The sequence below is a fragment of the Physeter macrocephalus genome, chromosome 20 (genome assembly GCF_002837175.3).
Source record: "Physeter macrocephalus isolate SW-GA chromosome 20, ASM283717v5, whole genome shotgun sequence".
In the NCBI taxonomy this organism is placed as follows: Eukaryota; Metazoa; Chordata; class Mammalia; order Artiodactyla; family Physeteridae; genus Physeter; species Physeter macrocephalus.
The window spans coordinates 67,612,273-67,632,537 of record NC_041233.1 but is presented as its reverse complement, the minus strand read 5'-3'; the positions used below and the strand labels follow the sequence as shown (position 1 = coordinate 67,632,537).

Genomic DNA, 20,265 nt, shown 5'->3' with positions numbered 1-20,265 from the left:
CGGCGCGCCCGGAGCCGGTGCCCCGCAACAGGAGAGGCCACAACAGTGAGAGGCCCACGTACCGCAAAAAAAAAAAAAAAAAAAAAAAAAAAAAGTATGCAATCCAAATAACTATCGTTACAGAAATGGGAAAACGGTGGTATGTCCATACAAAGGAATAGTACACAGCAATTAAAATGGCTGAATTAGATTTAAATGAACAACAAGGGTAAAATTCATACACAATGCTGAATAAGAGACTCAAGCTAGAGGATACTATGAAATATGAAACCACTTACCTAAAATTTAAAAACCACTAACATTAATTGTAATACATTTTAATCCACATATGTATGTGCACAAAACTGTAAAAAACTGGACTGGGAAGACATCAAATTATAACAATCGTAGTTATGTATCTGGAGGGAAGATTCTGGACTAGGGAGGGGAACACAGATTTGGTTTGGTTCTTTTAAACACAAGGGAAAAGATTAATAATTGTTACCGTGGGTGGCAGGTACATGACTGTATTTGTTATATCATCCTTTTACACCATGAAAGAGTGAATGGTTGATAACCTGAGAAAAATACTCACTAAAGCCTTCCATCCCATGTAACATACCAAATAGATTTGACAATTCACCCACAAGTTTGTAGGCACACACCTGTACTGCATGAAGGGAGGCATAATTTGAGTGAATGGAAGGCTCATCTTGATGCAACTCTCCTTTTGTTGGTCCCTTTCTTTTGCCACGAGTTCATACCTTGTCCTCCTAAAAACCCACAAAGCCTTGTTTCCTCAACAGGAATAAACAGCACCTCAAAGACACAACATGCCTCCAAGTTTCCTGAAGCAGCCAGGTCAGCACCAGGCTGGCTGTGTGCGTGCTCCCTACGGAAGCAACATTAACACCTATAGGTGAGAGCCCCAGTGCTGGAGTCAGGCTCCCCGCATTCAAATTCCACCTGGCCACTCACCACCTGTGTGACCCTGGGCAGATCATCACCCCACCCTCAATGAGTCTCAGTTTCCTCATCTATAAAATGGGATCGTAACAATTGCTAACTCATAGGGTGTTGTGCCAATTCAACATGACAATCATACAAATTACTTAGAACGGAAATTAGTAAGAGTAGTAAATTACTGGGGCTTCCCTGGTGGCGCAGTGGTTGAGAGTCCGCCTGCCGATGCAGGGGACACGGGTTCATGACCCCGGTCCGGGAAGATCCCACATGCCGCGGAGCGGCTGGGCCCGTGAGCCATGGCCGCTGAGCCTGCGCGTCCGGAGCCTGTGCTCCGCAACGGGAGAGGCCACAACAGTGAGAAGCCCGCGTACCACCAAAAAAAAAAAAAAGTAAATTACTGGAACAATAAAGTTACTGGACCTAGTGCTCAATAAACCTCCAGCATTATCATGATCTTAAGTACATCTCTCCATTTCTCAATGCACCCATTCCTTAATTATCACAATGAGGCCTTTAGACCAAGAGAACTCCCCAGTTCCCTTTCAACATGCCAATCCATGATCAACTGTGAGATTAAAACAAAAATCAGGAACAGGAAAGTGAGCACAAGAGAGAAGAAGTCTCTGGTCTCTAATGTGCGATCCTGTTGGAAGTGAGGCCCCAGGACAGTGCTTGAGGGAAAGTTCCCCAAGCCCCTTCCCTTGGCTTCGGTTCTGACCTCTGGTATCACAGCCCTGCACCTAACAGGATCCGGACAATCCCCACCCTTGGCTCCAGATCCAGCAGATCCCACGTTGCCAACTGAAAACTTGGGAGGAAATTCACACAGGCATCCAGACACCGGAACATTTGGCCAAACCCACCCCTGCTGGCCTCTGGATGCGGCGCTGGCCACTGCTGGAACCCCAGGCCACTTCCCCACGCCAATGGCCCACCCTCCCTCTCCTTGACACACGCCCTCTGCCCACTCACTTATTCCACACAGATGTCCAAACACGCACTAGCTCAGCATTATGTCCTTATTGCCTCTCAATGGCTTATATTTTTCAAATCATGTTCTAAAGCTTAACCACGAGATGGTTGGCATGAGAACTGTGCTTGAGACTCACATCAGGCCTGGACTCATAGAGCAAAGAATAAATCAGAATAAAAGTTATCACAGGTAGGTACCAAAAACGAACTAAATCAACAAGGAGTTGGTTCATTTAAAAAAAAAAAAAAAGGTCTCCCTTCTAAAATAAAAGTTTAGATAGCATTAAAGTTATCACCGTCTTTAGACACATATTGATTTTTTTAATAGGGCAACTTTTAATTGTAGGGTGGGAAGAAAGAAGAAATGTGGACTTCATCCCTGAAGTCCGCATTTTAGTAACTGTCAGAAATCTGTGTACGCTGCCAACATTTGCAGGTGTGATGCATACAAAGTGGGCTGAATCTGCACATCACACATGGTCCACATCATGTCCTGCAAGACCTATTGGTCATGGAGGGCAAGGAGAGCTCCTGGCCGTGGGAGGAACTAAGTAAAATAAATCAAGACGGCTGAGCCACAGGCCAGCTCCAAAGCTGAGGTTCATTTTCTCATTCCTGGTTCAGATGAAAAATGTTGCTCTTTCCCATCGCTTCATTTGGAAAAAATTTTTAAATGGTGAGTCATAAGAATGTCCATCATAATGGACATTTGACTGGGCTCTGATGGACCCAGTAGAAGGCTCAATTTCTGACACTTTCCCCCCAAAGCAGAAATGACATTTGTGACACCTCGATCGTCCCTTACTCCATCCTCCTTCCCCCAGATATTAATCCATCAGTGCCTCCTTTCCCTTGGAGCCATGACATATAAGCCCTCAGAATCTCTCTCAACACAATGCTCCAAACAGGTACTACCTAGCCTCAGTCTAGGTCAAACACTGCAGTCTGCTCACGGTCGTTGGAACAACAGCTTTTTGGTCTTTTGGAGTTGCAGGATCCTCTCCTGGTTCATGTGCGTTTTATAGGAAAATGGATAGAACCTTCATCAAATAGTAAAGTTGTAATAATCAATAAATCAAGCAGAAATAAACACCTGTACACTCAGTTTGCCAGTAATTATCCATGATAAGAAAGCAGTGCATCTAAAATAATATGAGTAAGTGTTAATATGTAGAGGAGACCACTGGCACCTCCTTACTTATGTGGGTTAAGATCACACTTTTCAACAAAAAGGGCCACGCTTATTAGTACTATTAATTAACTGGGTGTTCCTTAATTATCCCAAATAACAGAAATAAGAGCACTTTAGGGCAAAGATGACTATGTTAAGTAGGAGCCAGAAGAGAAAACTCGTGTGAAACTAAAAATATGAAATCAGGAATTTCATGAAAATGCCTCAAGTTCATTTTCAAAATTCCCCATGACCACAGGAGCAAACCATGGAAACTGCTTTCTTTCTTTTTCCTTTTTTTTCACACAAGCCTCTCTCTAGAAATTGTTCGTGGAAGAAATTGTATATGGTATGTCTCTCGCAGATCAGCACAAATCAACCCAGTCTTAAAGAAGGCAAGTATGTTTCCTTCACGTGGGTCCCTATTTACATAGTAGCAGAAAAATCAGTTCATGCTCCAGTATGTTTGAAAAAACTGAAACAGGAAACATTTCTTATAAGCCTAAGGCTTGGAAAATGATTGGCTAGAACTCCTTTGGTCGTAAGTGACAGAAAACCATCTCAGACTAGCTGGCTTCCTTGGATAGTCCAGGACTGGAGCTGGATACACAGAATTTAAATGGTATCATACAGATACCACCCTACTGCAAATGAGCACCCCCCATGCTGTGTGTGTGTGTGTGTGTGTGTGTGTGTGTGTGTGTGTGTGTGTGTGTGTGTGTGTGTGTGTGTGTCTGGAGGGAGTTGCAAAGAGCCACAGAGTTAGACCCTCTCTGCCTAGTGAAGGCTCCTAAGTATCTCTGCTTAAATCACATGCCTGCCCCTTTCCCAATCACATGTCTACCTGGACCAACCAGAATAGGGAAAAGGTAGTTCTCTATATTTAGGGGGAAAGGAGGATGCTGTCAGCAGCAGCAAAAAACAAACAAACAAACACACACACAAACCCCACAAAACTGGTGTAGAAATAAATGTGGACTCTGCTCCATTGTTAACATTTGGTTTCATATACTGGAAGGTCAGTACACAGATGTTATTCTTTTTTTTTTTTTTTTTTTTTTTTTTTTTTTTTTTTTTTTTTGCGGTACGCGGGCCCCTCACCGCTGTGGCCTCTCCCTTTGCGGAGCACAGGCTCCGGACGCGCAGGCTCAGCGGCCACGGCTCACGGGCCCAGCCGCTCCGCGGCATGTGGGATCCTCCCGGACCGGGGCACGAACCCGTGTGCCCTGCATCGGCAGGCGGACACTCAACCACTGCGCCACCAGGGAAGCCCCTATATGTTATTCTTGATTCCTGAAAACAACTTGATAATTTAAGAGGAAAGCATAATAAAGACTAGGCCAATCAAGCACTTTGTGGAAATGGGATGGGAAGGGGTTTGAGGAAGAATGGAGGTGAGATGTTTGGCTGTATTTTAAACATGGAAACGGTTTCTCCCGGTCAAACACACTTCTTCCATCTTTGACAATGTCTTCTTGCCTTGATCGGTACAATTTTGGCTTCAGACATTCCTCCATTTATGGGCTTTGGTGGAAGGGGGGCTAGCTACCTCTTCCCAAAACACTATTTGCTCCTGAGTTTTCGCTGAATCATCCTAAATGCTTGCCCAGGAGCCCCTCCTCCCAGCCAGGCTCCCCTTCCTTGTTACTGAGACATTTTTTTTTTTTTAAGATTATTATGTTCTCCCTCCACCCAGCAAGGTTGGCTTCTCCCTTGAGTTTGAAAGGGCTAGGCAAAAACACTTCTCTCAGAATCTTATGTGCATCCCTGAGTCAGGTCTAACTGCAGAAGAATTAGAAAGGGAAAGGGTCAGAGGTCAGGTCCGAAGACAAGTCTCAGTAATGGGTACCCCACACCCCCGTGGTCTCTGGGAGCCACGGGGACAGTTCAGTCCCACGGCTTGTGGTGCAGCCCTTCCTTCCTTCTTCAGCCTTTTTAAACACTTGCTACTTTCTTCACCCCAACACTTGGGCAACACAGACAATGTTCTTGTGAGAGAAACAGGCAGCTTGCGCCCTGCAGCAAGAAGAACAAGAGGCCTTTGCCCTACTGCACTTTGGCACATGGTGAGCCCATTTCATTCAAGCCTATTAGGCAGTCTCAGTGATGCACTGAATCACGGCCCGGATCCACTCGCTATGCAGGCTCTGGCTGGAAAACAGATTGCATCATGCCTGCCAGAGTTCCTCACAAGCTTCTCATTGCAGACAGGCTATGGCTGCACAGACCGCACACATGCGGAGATGGGAGGGGCTCGGGTGCGATGCAGGGGAGGGTGGCCCAGACATCGGCCACATCCTGCTGCACCAGCAAAGGACTGATGAATGGGGGCTCACTCAGCCTCCGTGCCCTCCCACTGCCCTCACCCTCTCTCCTCCAGCCAACACAACACTCTAAGTGTGGCCCGCCCTGGGCCCAATCGACCTGTATGCTCTCCGTTCTGAGAGAATCTCCAGGTCCCACTTTCCAATCAGGTGACAGATCTAAGTACCTGTTCATAGCTGCTCTGTGTCTCTTTCAAAGGACAATATCTATCCTCCAGGTTTCCAGTAGAAGTATGTGACATGATCTGTTTAAGGACTTAAAAGGCCATCTCAAATATAGGAATGAAGTGTAGGGACCAAGGAAGGAAAATGGGAAATGACAAAAGTGAGAACTGGGGAGACTGGGGTAGTAGGTGCTCTGGCAACGCCCCAGTGAGAGGTGCCGGCAGCCTGGACTTCGGTGGTGATGGCAGAGGTGGTAAAAATTGGCTGAATCCACAGCTATTCTGAAGGCAGAGCTGATATGCTATGTGGATGGATCATGAACCCACAGGACAGGCTGGTAGACTGAACGTGGGGTATGAGAGGAAAAGATGAGTTAAAGATGAACTCCAGGATCTGGAGCCCACGCAGCTGGTGAATGCGGATGATCTTTACTGTGATAGTGAGAACACTGGAGGTGACAGGCTTGGTGGTGGAGAGGAGTGGAAATAAAAGCTTTGATTCTGAACAAGCCAATTTGCCCATGTCTCTTTCGCATCCGAATGGAGGTTGAATCAGGCACTCGGGAGAGCACAGGCTGGAGAAAGGACCTGGATAATTGTCTGAAAATGGCTATTTCTGCTCTGCCCATGGAATTCTGAGCAACTCCGCTCACCTAAGGGATTTTCACATCCTTATATGCATAATGGACATAACTATAAACTTTCCCATCCAGACCCCTCTAGGGTCCCTCTCTCCCCCTATTTCCCAAGTACACTCCAAGGGACAATTCTGAAATCCAGGTGTTCAATTCTATTAATTAATTAAAAGAGATAAAAATCTGACCTGCAAGCCATTAACAAAGCCAATCAGGAAATCACTTCACATACCCTACCATTGTTGAAAATACCCATTTCCCATAATCAATCATCGAATCTTAGATTTCCCAATTGGGTACTCCCTTAAAAAAAAAAACTCGGACATCCTATAACAGGATTCCTAAGGAACAGCCTGTTTAAACAAGATTGGAAAGAGATAGAAACCCTCCAAGCACAACCTTCTGGAGCTTCTGTGTGAACCACATTTACATAAATGCTACTGGGGTGATGATACAGGTTCCGCTATGAGATGGAATGTATAAGGGTGCACTGTCCAGTTAGAAAGCAGACACGTGGACAAGCTCTTGTGCTAAAACCAGGACGATTCTGAACTCTCTATGGTAACAATGAAGTCACACTTGTTCCAGACCGAATCAACTCCTCTCTCTCACCAGAAATTGGTTTTCTGCTTAATTAACAAAGCACCACAGTAGGAGGCGAGAAAGCCACCTGCAAAGAAATAAAACCATGGGGCTCCTTGGCTTCAAGAAACTTACAATCTGGTTGGAGAAGCAAGACCAATACCTAGAGTGAATCAGCCAGGCAAGAAAGGACAAGCAGGACAGCACTGTTGCCAAATGAACAATTTTGTTTTATTTACCGGAAAGATAAACATAGGCAAATCCATGAGTTGAGCTCGAGGTACATCCATGTTAATTTAAAACAAGCTCCCACGCTGGGTAAACAGAGCAGGTACTGAAACTTTCCAGAATATGCACTGATCTCGTCCCTGAAGATGCCAAGAAGAATTCTCTAGTCAAGCAGGCCTTAGGGACTCCTCCTGCAGTTTCCAAGCACTCAGAGGAGTCAAGAGCCCGCCCTGAAGAAACCGACTCTACATAACCCAGAGCTTCCCTAAACCTCTTTCAGGAGGGAACTCTTTTCCTAGTAACCTGATTAATAACACTCAGTGACACAAATGTCAGGAAACGCTAGCCCAGAGCTGCCAAAGATTTTTTCGCCCGAGCACAAAGTCACAGCATTTGGAAATGGTCAAAACCGATCTGAAGCTGCCAGCCTTCCCCACACTCCCTGTGTGGACTGATCTTAAACACAGCAAGAAATGGCGTTTTTGAAAAGCAGGTATGTTTTCCCAGAAACATAATCCAGGATCATATTCTTAACAAGCTCATGCACAGCATCAAATAAATAATACCTTTGCCCAATAACATGCTATTAAAAGAAGAGATACTAAGACGTAAAAAAACTACAATTCTTTGGAGTTATAAAAGTATACTCCAAGACCTCCAAAAATAGCCCTAAATGTGCTGCATATATTCAGGGGGGCTAATAAAATGTATCTAAAGAGTTACGCTGTATCTAAAATGCATACACATCATTCTGTACAACCATGATAACATGAGCTGACTTTAAAACCTGCTAACCATATAAGAAGCAATCATTTTTGTTTGCCTGTTTTGAAGGTGAAAGGCCTCAGGAAGGTTGACTTGGATCGGGCTGGTTGGGTCTCTTTTCTGAAGCAACATGGAGTAAGGGCACATCCTTCCAGGGAAGCCTGAACTTTTTCTTTTGTTTAATTCCCCAGAGACAATATAATCATTCTGAGCATGGTAAGGCTAACTCTCACACACTGCTGATAGTTATAAAAATTGAGGCCTATCGGGAAGATATTTGTGGTTATGTATCAAGAACTGTTTTAAAATTGTGTTCTCTTTTACCTTTCCTCCTACTAATCTATCGTAAGGAAATAATACAGGACGGGGGTGGGGGTGAGAAGGGAGCACACAAAGATGTCCCTCACAGGATTATTTAGAGTAGCAGAAACAAAAGGAGATACCCTAAAGACCCAACAATACGGCACTGATTAAGTAAACTGGGTATGATCACAGTATGAGCTATTATGTGCTTATTAAAAATCCTTAAGAATTTTAATGACATGGAGAAGTGCTTATTCACCACAGCGATTTTTATTTTAAATGAATACAAGGCTGAAAACATTAAGCACTACCATGAGCTCAAGAATGTTAAAAACAAATATAAATATTAATACACTCAGCAGAAAAAGTCTAGAAGGAAATATACCAAATATAGCAAACAATTCGTAACATAATCTCTGAGTGGTAAGATTAGGGGCTCTTTTCCCCAAAGTGCCTACAATGAACATAAATTTGATGAATGAGGAAAGCTACACTTAATAATTAATGTCACTTACTTTAGAGGTAGGATTTTTCAATCAACAATGAGCAATTCCCATCCTTAAATAGTTTAAGATCAGTCACTGAAGATATGAGTCACAATGGGGGATGATCTTGAAGAGGAAACTTAGTGATGAGGGAAGGACTCACAAGACGTACCTTCTTATTCTCAAGATGGGTAAGTGGAAGAAGCCTGAGCAGAACTGAACAGCAAAACACAAATCGAGTCTGAGCATTTCAAGGAGAGAGATTTCAGTGCAATACGAAGAAAGAACTTTAAGAACCCCTGTTCTACCAAAGGAAATGGTCTGCATCAGGAGATAGACAGATGCCCCGTCTCTGTGTTCAAAAACAGTATGGCCAACAGAGGACTTCTGAGCAGTGATTAAACAACAGAAGGGACAGCACTGGGTGACACGACATGTGATTTGAAGGTTGTGAAACGTTCTGTGATTCTAATCTGAAGAGGATACAACTGAGCTTACACAATCCTTCCTGGTAGGATATTTCCATTGCCACGGTGGTCAGCTGCCACACCATGAACCCAAACCTCAAAACTTCAGAACTCCTCGCCGTAGAGTATTTTCTGGAAGGAGACAGGAAGCTTGGACTTTTAACCATAGACTGTTATGGACCATCCTGGGGTTTACTCCACTCTCTCCCTTTAAAGCACACCTGATCCGATCTACCACGTCTTCCCTGAAGAAAGATAACTTGGTTGCCTGGTTCTGAACGGTAGTTCCTCATAGCTCTCCTTATAAAAATACTAATATATGGGCAGGGCTCACAGGCTTGCTTTATATCCTTAGACAAAACATACACCCTTAATCGTGGTTCTGTCTGTGAAATGGGAAAGGTCTGACTCAGCCACTGCTAGGAAACACATCCTAAGTATTCTAGAAAGTCTGGTTGAGTCACAGATAAATGGATTTAAAAAAAAAAAAAAACACAAGAGGAAAGTGTATGTGCAGTGGACTGCAGAAAATGCACAGGGAAAGGCTTTTAGGAAGTTGGCACAGTTCACACCCTCATATCACCTGACGTTCACCTGCCCCTGCAGCATCTGCCCTCCCTTCCCACAATGTGTCAGTGAGTCTTCTGCAGTAATCACACCCAGAAGCCAAATCCCTAGCCAATCTCACATCCCACTCTCCAGTGAAGCTAGCGGGTCTCCTTGAGCAAGCCCGCCCTGTCCAGCTGTGGCTGGGGGCTCCACCTGGTGCTCCCCTGGCAGCACTCTGCACACGGCATTGTGCCCCATTTACCTGTCTCTTTCTCAGCCACCTCTGGGGTCAGTGGGGTTAAGAGGATGGCATGCTCTGGGGTAGGCTGCCTTGCTTCACGTCCGGACTCCCACAGCTGGGCAAATACTTCACCTCCCTGTTCTGAGTTCTTCCTCTGTAAAGTGGGTACAATTAAATATCTGAAAAGCAACTAGCACAATGCCTGGCACGAAGGAAACGTCCCAGACTTATTTGTTATTATTGTTACTATCATTCATCACCGACTCCACTTTCTCTCTGCATCTAGAATACTTTTTCCCCCACACGGTAAGTGATCTCTAACTATTTGCAGGATCAATGAATGTGAGCCAATGATTGAATCAATGGTGAATACAAGACCAAGAGAGAAAGACCAACTAGAGCTACTTACCTAAATTTTGGGGAAGGAAAGGGAGAATTCTCCACCCTTCCATAAATACATTCTAAATAAATGGAAATCTAATAGATAATCGATATAACTCTTAAGTTTGGATTGTTAATTAAGTTTGAACTGTTCCCATTTCATATTGCCACACTGCTTTGTGGGGTCAGGAAACCTAGAATCTTAATCTCTCTAAAAAAGACAACTCCTCGGGGAATTCCCTGGCAGTCCAGTGGTTGGGACTCGGCACTTTCACTACCGTGGCCTGGGTTCAATCCCTGGTCTGGGAACTGAGATCCTGCAAGCCGCGAGGTGTGGACAAAAAGAAAAGAAAGACAACTCATTCAGCTGTACTTCGATTAAAAAAAGAGAGACATCTCTTGAACTGAGTAGACATTTTTCCAAAGAAGGTACATGAAATATACCAATAGGTACACAAGTAAACGCTCAAGATCACTAATCATCAGGGAGACGCAAATCAAAATGACAAAGAATTAATCACCTCACAGCTGTTAGAATGGCTGTCATCAAACGACAAGAGATAACAAGTGTTGGCGAGGAGGTGGACGTTTTCCAGCCAGAAAAAGGAATGTTATGCACTGTTAGTGGGAATGTAGACTGATGCAGCCGTTACGGAAAACAGCATGGAGGCTCCTCAAAAAACTTAAAAATGGAACTACCATATGATCCAGCAAACCTACTTCTGGGTATATATACAAAAGAAACAAAAACAGGATCTCAAAGAGATATCTGCACTCCCATGTTCACTGCAGCATTATTCACAATAGCCAAGATGTGGAAACAAGCTAAGTGGCCACCAACTGATAAACGGATAAAGAAAATGTGTTACCTGTATAGAGTGGAATATCATTCAGCCATGAGAAAGAAGGAAATTCTGCCATTTGTGACAACATGGATGGACCCTGAAGGCATTATGCTAAGTGAAATAAGTCAGACAGAGAAAGACAAATACTGCATGGTATCACTTATAAGTGGAATCTTTAAAAGCCGAACTCACAGAAACAGAGAGAGTCCAGTGGTGGCTACCAGGGACCCAGGGGTGGGGGAAATGGGGAGATGTTGGTCAGAAAGTACAAACTTCTAGTTATGAAATGAAGTAAGTTCTGGGAACCTAATGTACAGCCTGAGGATTATAATTAACAATACTGTACCATATACTTGAAAGCTGCTAAGAGAGCAGATCTTTAATATTCTCACCACAAAAAAGAAATGGTAATTATGTAATGGGATGGGGCTTTAGCTATGCCGTGGAGGTAGTTATTTTATAAAATATACGTGTATCAAATCAACATGCTGTACACCTTAAATTTACACAATGTCATATGCCAGTGATATCTCAATAGAGCTGGAATAAACAAAATAAAAATTAAAAAATTAAATTATTTCTCCCTCACTGACAACATCGAATCCATCAGCAGTTCTACTGATGGTCCCTCCAAATGTGTCCACTTCACCTTCCCCACTACCAGCAGCTTAGCACAAGCCAAAAACCCCCAGTGGTTTCCCACAGTGGTTAGGAAGCGCCAAGTCCTCACCATACCCTACCCAGGCCACTGTCCCGGCGCTTCCATGACCAGCAGCCATCACAGCTAAGCTCTCTTCTCTTTAGGACCTTCATACATGTTTTTCCTTCTGCCTGGAATGTACGCCCACCTCCCATCCCTTCACCTGGCCAACTCCAACTGATCCTTCAAATCTCATTTTAAATGCCACTTCCTCAGGGGACAGTCCCGTCCCATAATCCTCAGCAGCTTCTCAGTGAACATTTCATCATCTCCTTGATCATACACCCTCACAGGCCCAGTACCCCTCACGGCACCTGGCACAGAGAGAGCCTCCCACACAGGTAGGGGCTGCGATGGTTTTGCTGGACCTCAGCGTCTAGGACAGAGCCTCCTATCACATACTAACTGCCGCCAAGCATCTGGCAGAACAGGACAGAATACAACCCAAGTCAAATAACACACCGAAACATCCGCTTGTACTTAATAACCAAGAGGATGCTCTCAAAGTAATTTTTGGTTATTACCTGCAAGTCAGCTCCCCTGCACCCCGCCCCCAAACTCTTCAGAAACAACAGTGAAAGATTCAGCATGCCCTCTGAGCTTGCAAACGCTCAACTCAAACAGCAGACACCCTGTCTGAAGTCCTACCGTCGTACGTTTCGTAAGAGCTTTCCCGCTCTCTCTCAGCATTTAAGCAATAACAACAACCAAAAAAGAGAGTTACACACTCCAGTCTGGCAGGCTTTGCTCCTCGGGATTCAGACAGCGTTCTCATCACACACCTCCATGCTCATTACACAACAAAACACACAAGACCCAGAACCGCTAGAAATCTACCCCAAGGTAAAACTCCACACCAACTTCAAGAGGAAACCCCCAAGACACAACGGTAGGAACTTTGAAGTCTTTTGCCATTTTATAAGATACATACTATACCAAAATACCACCATTTTTGGTACAGAATCTTTTTTTGCTGGGTACAAAGGAAATGAAAGTCTTTGCGTAGCAAAGACACCAGGGGTGGTGTCCGGGGAGGGGCTCCTCACAGGGGCCCTGGAGGTGGGACACCACCACGTAGCACAGTCCAGCTGCTTGGCACTCATTTTGGAAGAGGGGAAAAAAAGGGGCAAAGAATTTAAAATATAAATTTAAAAAACCAGAGAAAGAAACATGAGCGAGTTCTATGAATTAGAATACAAACTCGAGAGGCTGAAGAGAAGAGAGTATACTGGCACTTGTGACTTTAGGAAGTCTATGAATTTCTGGGAGAATCGGGGGGAAAGGGAAATCCAAGAACAGGGAGAGAGAGACAAATCTGTGGTATAAATTCCTATTTTTTGGCTAGCCAAAACAAAAAAATTTTTAAATCATCATCCTTGGGAAATAATTCCTACTCTCTTCTGAGCACAGATTAGGAACCACTGGATTATAATAAACAAGATGCTGTATCAGTTACAGGAATTAAACTTTGTGGGGCTTGCTTCTTAATATAAATATTATTTGATCGATTGAACTCCACTTGTTAAGAACATTTAATCTACACATTCATTTTTTCACAATGTGGTAACCCACATACCACATGAGAAAAAAAATCCAATCAGATTAAAATATGCCAACAAGATGCTTTAAATTTCCATCTGAAAATTCTACCCCCATGGGTACCAGGGAAAGTTATTTTCTTAGCAACCTGTGATAGCTATAGTCTCTATAATGGTTAGTAACCAACACTGGACACTTCTCTAGTTTCAAAATAAAACATTAGAAATAATTATGAAACAGCCTGGCCCAGAAATTACAATAAATCCAAATTTCGGAGAAACTAGGAAGCAATCCTCAGGCAATTATTTTGAAACAGGTCTGATGAAACACTGTGATGTGACAACATTTTATTCAAAAGAATAAAAAACAAAAAGTGAGGAAGAGCCCAGTGTCTCGAGAAAAGTTAGCCATTCATCAGAGAATCTGAAGGAGAACCAGAGTCTTTCCGCCAATGTTGAGCTAGACAGAGACCCGAATGGTACATCAGCCACAATCCAGAATGCCCCCTGTATAAATACAGATACACTGTACCTGCCAAGCTGGTCTGGGTCGACACTTTGCCCTACGTCCAGTGAAAAGGTATCATAAATTTATACTCCCAAGGTATGTATACAACTCCTCAATCCCCCAAAACGACACGTGACCCCGAGATCAGCAACCTCCAGACTTTCTTCCCCCGCTATGTTCCCATTCTCCCTTTTCCAACTCCCTTCCCACCTCCACACCCCCTCCTCAGCCCTGATGTCAGGTGAAGACTGCAGAAATGTACAATTACAGGGCTGACTCATATAACCAAAGACACCATTCGGTTGCCACAAGCCTTAAGTATTTCACGAATTCAGTTTCCTTTTTGTCCAAGTTCATGGCTTCCCTCTCCAGCTCCCAGAGTCCACCCTCCACCACCACCCCATAACCTCTGTGCAGTGCCACTCCCCAGGTCCCCGGGAGCAGAGGAGAATGCACAGAAGACGGGATTACAGCTGCCCGCTGCGGCTCCTTTGGACAAGGGTCGCCATCAGAACGTTGGTGTAGGCTCCACAGTGGTTGCTATGGTCAGCATGCCTCCCCGTCAACAGCAGAGGAAAAGGGAACCCAAGTCCCTTCACTACGCCCCCTGCCAAAATCCACATCAGCTCTGGAAAAATGTTTCACCAACTCCCTGATCGGTAATTTATACACGAGAAAACAAAGTGCTTAAGGCCTAAGTTGCGGCAACTGCCCTTATGGGATCTGAGGGGCGGGGTGGGATGAGGGAGGGAGGGCAGTCATCTACCTCTCTCCAAATGGACAAACCCCATTCCTGCGGGGGGGGGGGAGTGGGGGAGGGGTAACGCTTGCCAGCCTAGAGGTGGCTCACCTCCAGGCCACACCCAAGCGGGGCTGGGGCTGCAGCCACTCGGAACCACTTCTAAGAATTGCATCTTCTCCCCAGACTCAAGAGAGAAAAAGCCTCCAAGAGATTTTAAAGATAGTGTCCCTTCCCTGTGCCTCCAAAAAAAAAAAAGAAAAAGAAAAAAGAAAAACAAAAAAAAACCCCATGTGGGCGAGTCCTGCCCAGCATTTCCAAAAGCAGAAAAATAAATTTCAAACCTAGACCCCCACTGGGAAATTCAGGGAGGCAGGAAAAGTGAAACAGACCGGCTTCCTTATTGTCCCCTCAAGGACTTGTAAACCAATCTTTATGTATTGTTAAAATATTTTTTTACATGGCATTCCTTTTTCTGGGAGAAACCTGCATGAGAACCCCAAGTCAACAACTTCTTTATGCCTATGACACTGTCCCTAATAATGAGCCAATTTAGAGTAAGCAAAACAGAACCAGCCACGGAAAGTTACTTTCAACTCCCTTAGGAGGGAACAGTAAAAGAGAGCAGAGAACTGGGCCCAGTTCCCGTTTTCTGGCCGCTAACTCAGCGTGTGACATTGGGCAAATCACTTAAGGCATCTCTGGACCCGTTTCCTTTTCTGAGAGCAGGTAGGGCCTAGCTGATCTAAGGTTACTTTCCAGCCCTGAAATCTCAGCATTATAAGAGCATGTGTAATTATGAGCATCTGTTTTATTGTGGGGTTGAAGGAAGGAAGAAGCGTCCGGAAAATGTCAACCTTCTTTCTACGTGCCTCATTTATAATATAAGAATTCGTAAGACCTTTTCACAAATGATGACTCAAAGAAGTGGTTTTATGGAAATAAATTATTTTGTGATATATACACACATACATATATATTTAATATTCATATAACAGAGGCAAAATTCATTAAATAATATATACTCGATTATAGCAAGCTACAAAATAAGGAGGCAGTTAGCCTGAAACTTGACACAATGTATCTTAAGATTTTTCTACTTAAGAAAATTATTTTGCCATTTTTAGGAATTAAAAGTAACATAGAGGCAAAATATATTAATGGATAACATTTTGTGATACTTAAATGAAAAACACATGAATTGTTTTGTGCTTTGCATAATTCTACCTGTCACGGATTCATTATAAAAATGTCTTCCATTAATTATTTAAAAAGTATGAAGTCCAACTCATGATATAAATATATAGAAGAGAATATTCTATTAAGGCTGAGCTATCTTCTCAAGAGGTTAATTTATAAATTCCACTTTCAGAGCCTACAAAATCCTAAGAAAGTGCATTAAAAATATAGGTAGACACACACTTGATGTTGTTGTCTCTTAGTAGTACAAACAAATGTTTTCTGTATTAAACCCACACGCTTTCAAAGCCATGGATGTACAGATTAAATTTAAGCCTTTCCAAGTTCATTTGTACTCTACGTTTACAATCAATCAGCCCAGATGAAAATTTTCTGATGTCAGTCTAGATTGTTCCTTTCCAATAATTAGGATAAATTGGTGAGTGTTTTGCTTGGGCCGGTGGGGGGCGGTGCAGGGGGTAAGACTGGAAAGTCTCAAATCCAGGCTTTCCCTTTCGAGTTGCCTAATTCTCTGTTCTGCAACTCACCTCCCCTAAATGACTTTTTCAGGAAAGATTTGGGGTATCATATTTTTTTAATTTTGCTTTAATACCATTTCCAGTCTTCCCCACACCATGGTGACTGCGCCCTATTAAGTGGAATCCACAAAGCTAGATTCTAACCCAATGCTAGGAGAAAAGGGTGGTGGGAACATTTCCAGGTAGATACCAATCATTAAGGTCCAATAGCAGAAAACAAGTACCTTCTAGATATAAACCATATCCAAGAATATGCCCCAAAAAACTATTTTTAAAGAAAGAAAAACTGATAAACAAGGCCTGTTATCAACAAAAGAGCATTTTACCTCCCCGCAATAAAGGAAGCAAATGCCTCTGTAAGGTCACTTACAACAATGTGTGCCGGCGACGGAGAACGGGCATCCTTGAGGGCTTGTCTGCTCTGGAGGGTCCCCGCCTGGACATCAAGCAGTGGCCATTTCATCTGAAGATACTGGAGGGAGCAAACAAAAAGAACATGGAAAATGAATTTAGAAAAGAAATGCAAAACAGCTACCATGACACATGGATCAGAAACTGCAATACTTAGAAGCGTGCAGATAACGACACCAAAAAAACTTGAAAGCATGCAAATTGACAGCAACATCAATGACAACAGAAAACTCATGCAACACCGACAGGTTCTTCCTCAGAGTTCATGTTCAACAGGTACAAGCATAGAACATCAATATTATTAGCAATTAGTTTTGTCTTTACATTCAAACTACAGGGTGGCCTCAGATAAAATGATGCCATTAATACTACTCATTTGGAGAAGAGCAGTAGGGAGAGAGGAGAGAGAAGAAGAGACAGGACACATCTCTTCCGAAGGAAGAAAGCAAATGGAGCCGCAAGCCAGAGGTGCCCTGGGAGACCATCAATTCCGAATCTGCTCTTTGAACAACCTTCATTTCAAAAATGCCATCATCCTTCACTTTCAAGAAAGCTGAGTATATACGTGCAGCTGTCCTTTACTAGAAGCTACTTGAGTAAGGTGAGGATAGAATTCCTCATCCAACCCCAAAGCTTATAAAACAAAAATATTTCTTTGTTAAGAGATGCACAGACAGGGCACGATGCAATTTCTACACTCACCTCAAAAGGCCAAAGAAATTCTTAACACACAGGTTTACCACAGAGAGAAAAATAAAGGTATATGCCAAATGGGTCCTTCTCTACCCTTCTCCGAGGTAGAAAATGAACACGTGGCACAAGAGCAAGAGAGCTACTTCTGTCCAAAGTGATACCTCAGCTTTCAGAGAACAATCTGCTCATCGTACAGATCGGGGAAACTGAGGGAAGGCGGCCTGTCAGGTCGCAGAGATATTTAGTACGTGTATAAGCAACTCCCAGATTTTGACTTTTGTTGGTGACATTACACCAGTTTCATTTCACAACCAAACAAAACTCAGACACGATGCTAAGATTTTAACAAGGACATCAACACTAGCCTTTGTACCTCCAAAGGCCAATTGATGAAGGCGCCATCTTGATCTTTCCAGCGGCTAGTTTTATGACTAATTCTACAGAAAACTTACTTGAGGAACACGGATTAAAGCTGGCCTCGTGCACAGCCTTCTTGTGAAGCATCATGGAAAGACAAAGATGTGTTCCTTCAGAGAACCTAGGCACACGTGAGGGGGCCAACTCACCACAGGTAAGTCAAGACAGAATGTGGTGAAGCTCTGACAGAGACTCAGGGAACGTGCCCAGGGAAGGCCTGGAGAGAAGGTGGCATTTCTGAGAAAAGAGACTGAGGAAGGCTGCACAGAGTAGGACTTGTCAAGTCAGAAGGATTCAGACAGAAAGAAAAAGGACGGCAAAAGGCAGTCCAGAAAGAAAGGTTTGCTCCACCCCCAAATGAAATGAAGAGCTAAAACCATCCACAAGCTTTTTTCCATGGGTTCCTCCAAGACACGACTATTCCGGCCAATTAAAACCAAACTCGGTGATACCTAAAGCTGGAAGACCTGCCCCACGAGCTACCTGACAAACTGCACGGTTGTTTTCCCAACCTAGATCTAGACGGGATTGGAGCGACTTCTGCCACTTCAGAACTTTTACCTAGAAGCCTCCTGTGGTGAGGAAACCTGGTTACGAGTTCTGGTAACTAACTCACCACAAGACCTTCCAATTTCTCATCTCTAAACTGAAGGAGTTGGCCTAGCTGTGAAGGGGACGGGTGAGGGGCACCAAGGGACTTGTAGGATTCTGGGACCCCAGACAGGAAATGTCAGCAGGCACCCCCCAGTGACCCTTTTAATCAAACCATGTCCAAATATTTGTCCGGAAGCAACATCATCCCAAATTAAGAGACACTGAAGTAAATGTTTCCACGGTCTCCCTCAGCCCTATAACCTGAGCCAGCGGGCTATGGGAGTCTAGTCTGCCCTGTCTCACCCTTACTTCTTTCCATTCTCACTCGCCACGTAAATATATGGGCCTCATTGGTCAAAACCACTCAATAGGGTCATTTCCTTGAGGCCAACCAAAATGGACACCCGGCAACACTCATCTCTTCATCACATGAAAACCTGGGAAGAAACATGACCAGCTGAGTCACCACACACCTACACCTCCCTCTGTCCTCAGTGGTGAGGGTTAGATTCATGGACAAGTTTTCGTCTTTGGCCATCTGCAAACCTGAGTTGACTGTCTCCAAATACGAGCTCCCCAGAATGAGGAGATTTAGGCTTCGTTGAAGGTGACAGGCCTGCCCTGAGGACCCCACCCAAAAATGATCATACCCATAATGCAATATTAATGCGGAGACTTATAATTCTTACTTTACATAAAAGCTTCATTGTGTGCCATAGCCAATCTCCGCAGGCTACCTGCACCACATATTTTTATGAGCCTACATTTCAGCACTCCGAGCCTACAATACACATAATTTTCAATTATGTTAGGGCAGCCCAGGATCACTGCCTATATAACATTACTGGTTGGAGGAAATGAGACTCGGCCCTGCTGCCCAGAGAGAGCTAACCAAATCCAGATGGCGGGGAAGACGGCCCCCGCCCGGCCAACTCGCAGCGATCCCGCAGTAACAGCCTCAACCTCTCTGTCCCACTGCAACTCGATCCCACAGAACCGCTGGGTCCCCGCAAATCTGTGCCCGTCCCTTGGGCCTTGACTGGCACTCAAGCTGACAAGGTTCCTTTTGGGGAAAGAAGTATTAGGCCAGGATTTTTTAAAGGAAGTTATTAACCTCCTGCAAAAGTGACGGGTTTCCCAGGTTCCTTCATCTTCTACAATTGGTCCTTATTAATAGGGAAAATAAATAAATAAAGGGAAGAAAAAGGAAATTAGGTACTATTATAGCCCAGAGGAAAATCTTTTCCTTCCTGGAGACATTTAGCAGCAGGAAATTCTCTTCTGTTGGGTCCTAAAGGAAGACCTGAAGGAGGGGGCATCTCGGATTTATGAAAGGGCTGGATCGCCACGCCACATTTTCCCAACAGTTCAACTTCAGTTTTATATCCTTTTGGGGAAGGGGGAAAAAAAGTTCCCACCATCCCACTATAAAAGCAACACCGGGCTCCAGGCTCCCTTCTTTTTAGGCTGCTCAATGTGGAAATTATGAATTGCCTACAAAAACATTAAACTTTTCAACAAACTGCAATCAAATGGGGCTGTGGGAATTCCTGCATTGAAAACTGTTGAAATGGAGTCTACTCAACTTTCATTTGTAAAAATAAATAAATAAGTAAATAGGGTCATCTTGGCTTAAGCATTTCATCCTTTGTTTCATAATAATGTTCTGCTCAAGGACCACTAGGGTTCCCCCCACCCCAGTCATATTTTATGACATACCTCAGGAAGCTTAAGTTAAGCTTTGGACCTGTGGGCAAAGTTTTCAATAGATACACCACCAATGGCCTGAAATGCATCAAGGTGGTTTAAAGGCCTGTTGAATTGTCAGCAAAAAAGAAGAAGGTACATAGCTCTAATTTCTCCTACTCCACCTTCCCCAATAAAAAAGGA

At 43.9% G+C, this 20,265-nt stretch overlaps 1 protein-coding gene across 29 annotated transcripts in view; it reads right to left on the bottom strand.

The window, feature by feature from the left end:
• TCF7L2 (transcription factor 7 like 2) overlaps positions 1 to 20,265 on the bottom strand; it is a 206,969-nt gene that overhangs the window by 113,190 nt on the left and 73,514 nt on the right. For all 29 annotated transcript variants that reach the window (XM_024121314.2, XM_024121316.2, XM_028482066.1 and 26 more), the window contains one exon: positions 16,631 to 16,732. In XM_024121314.2, the coding sequence (XP_023977082.1) occupies positions 16,631 to 16,732 (102 nt within the window). The remainder of the gene's footprint in view (positions 1 to 16,630; positions 16,733 to 20,265) is intronic.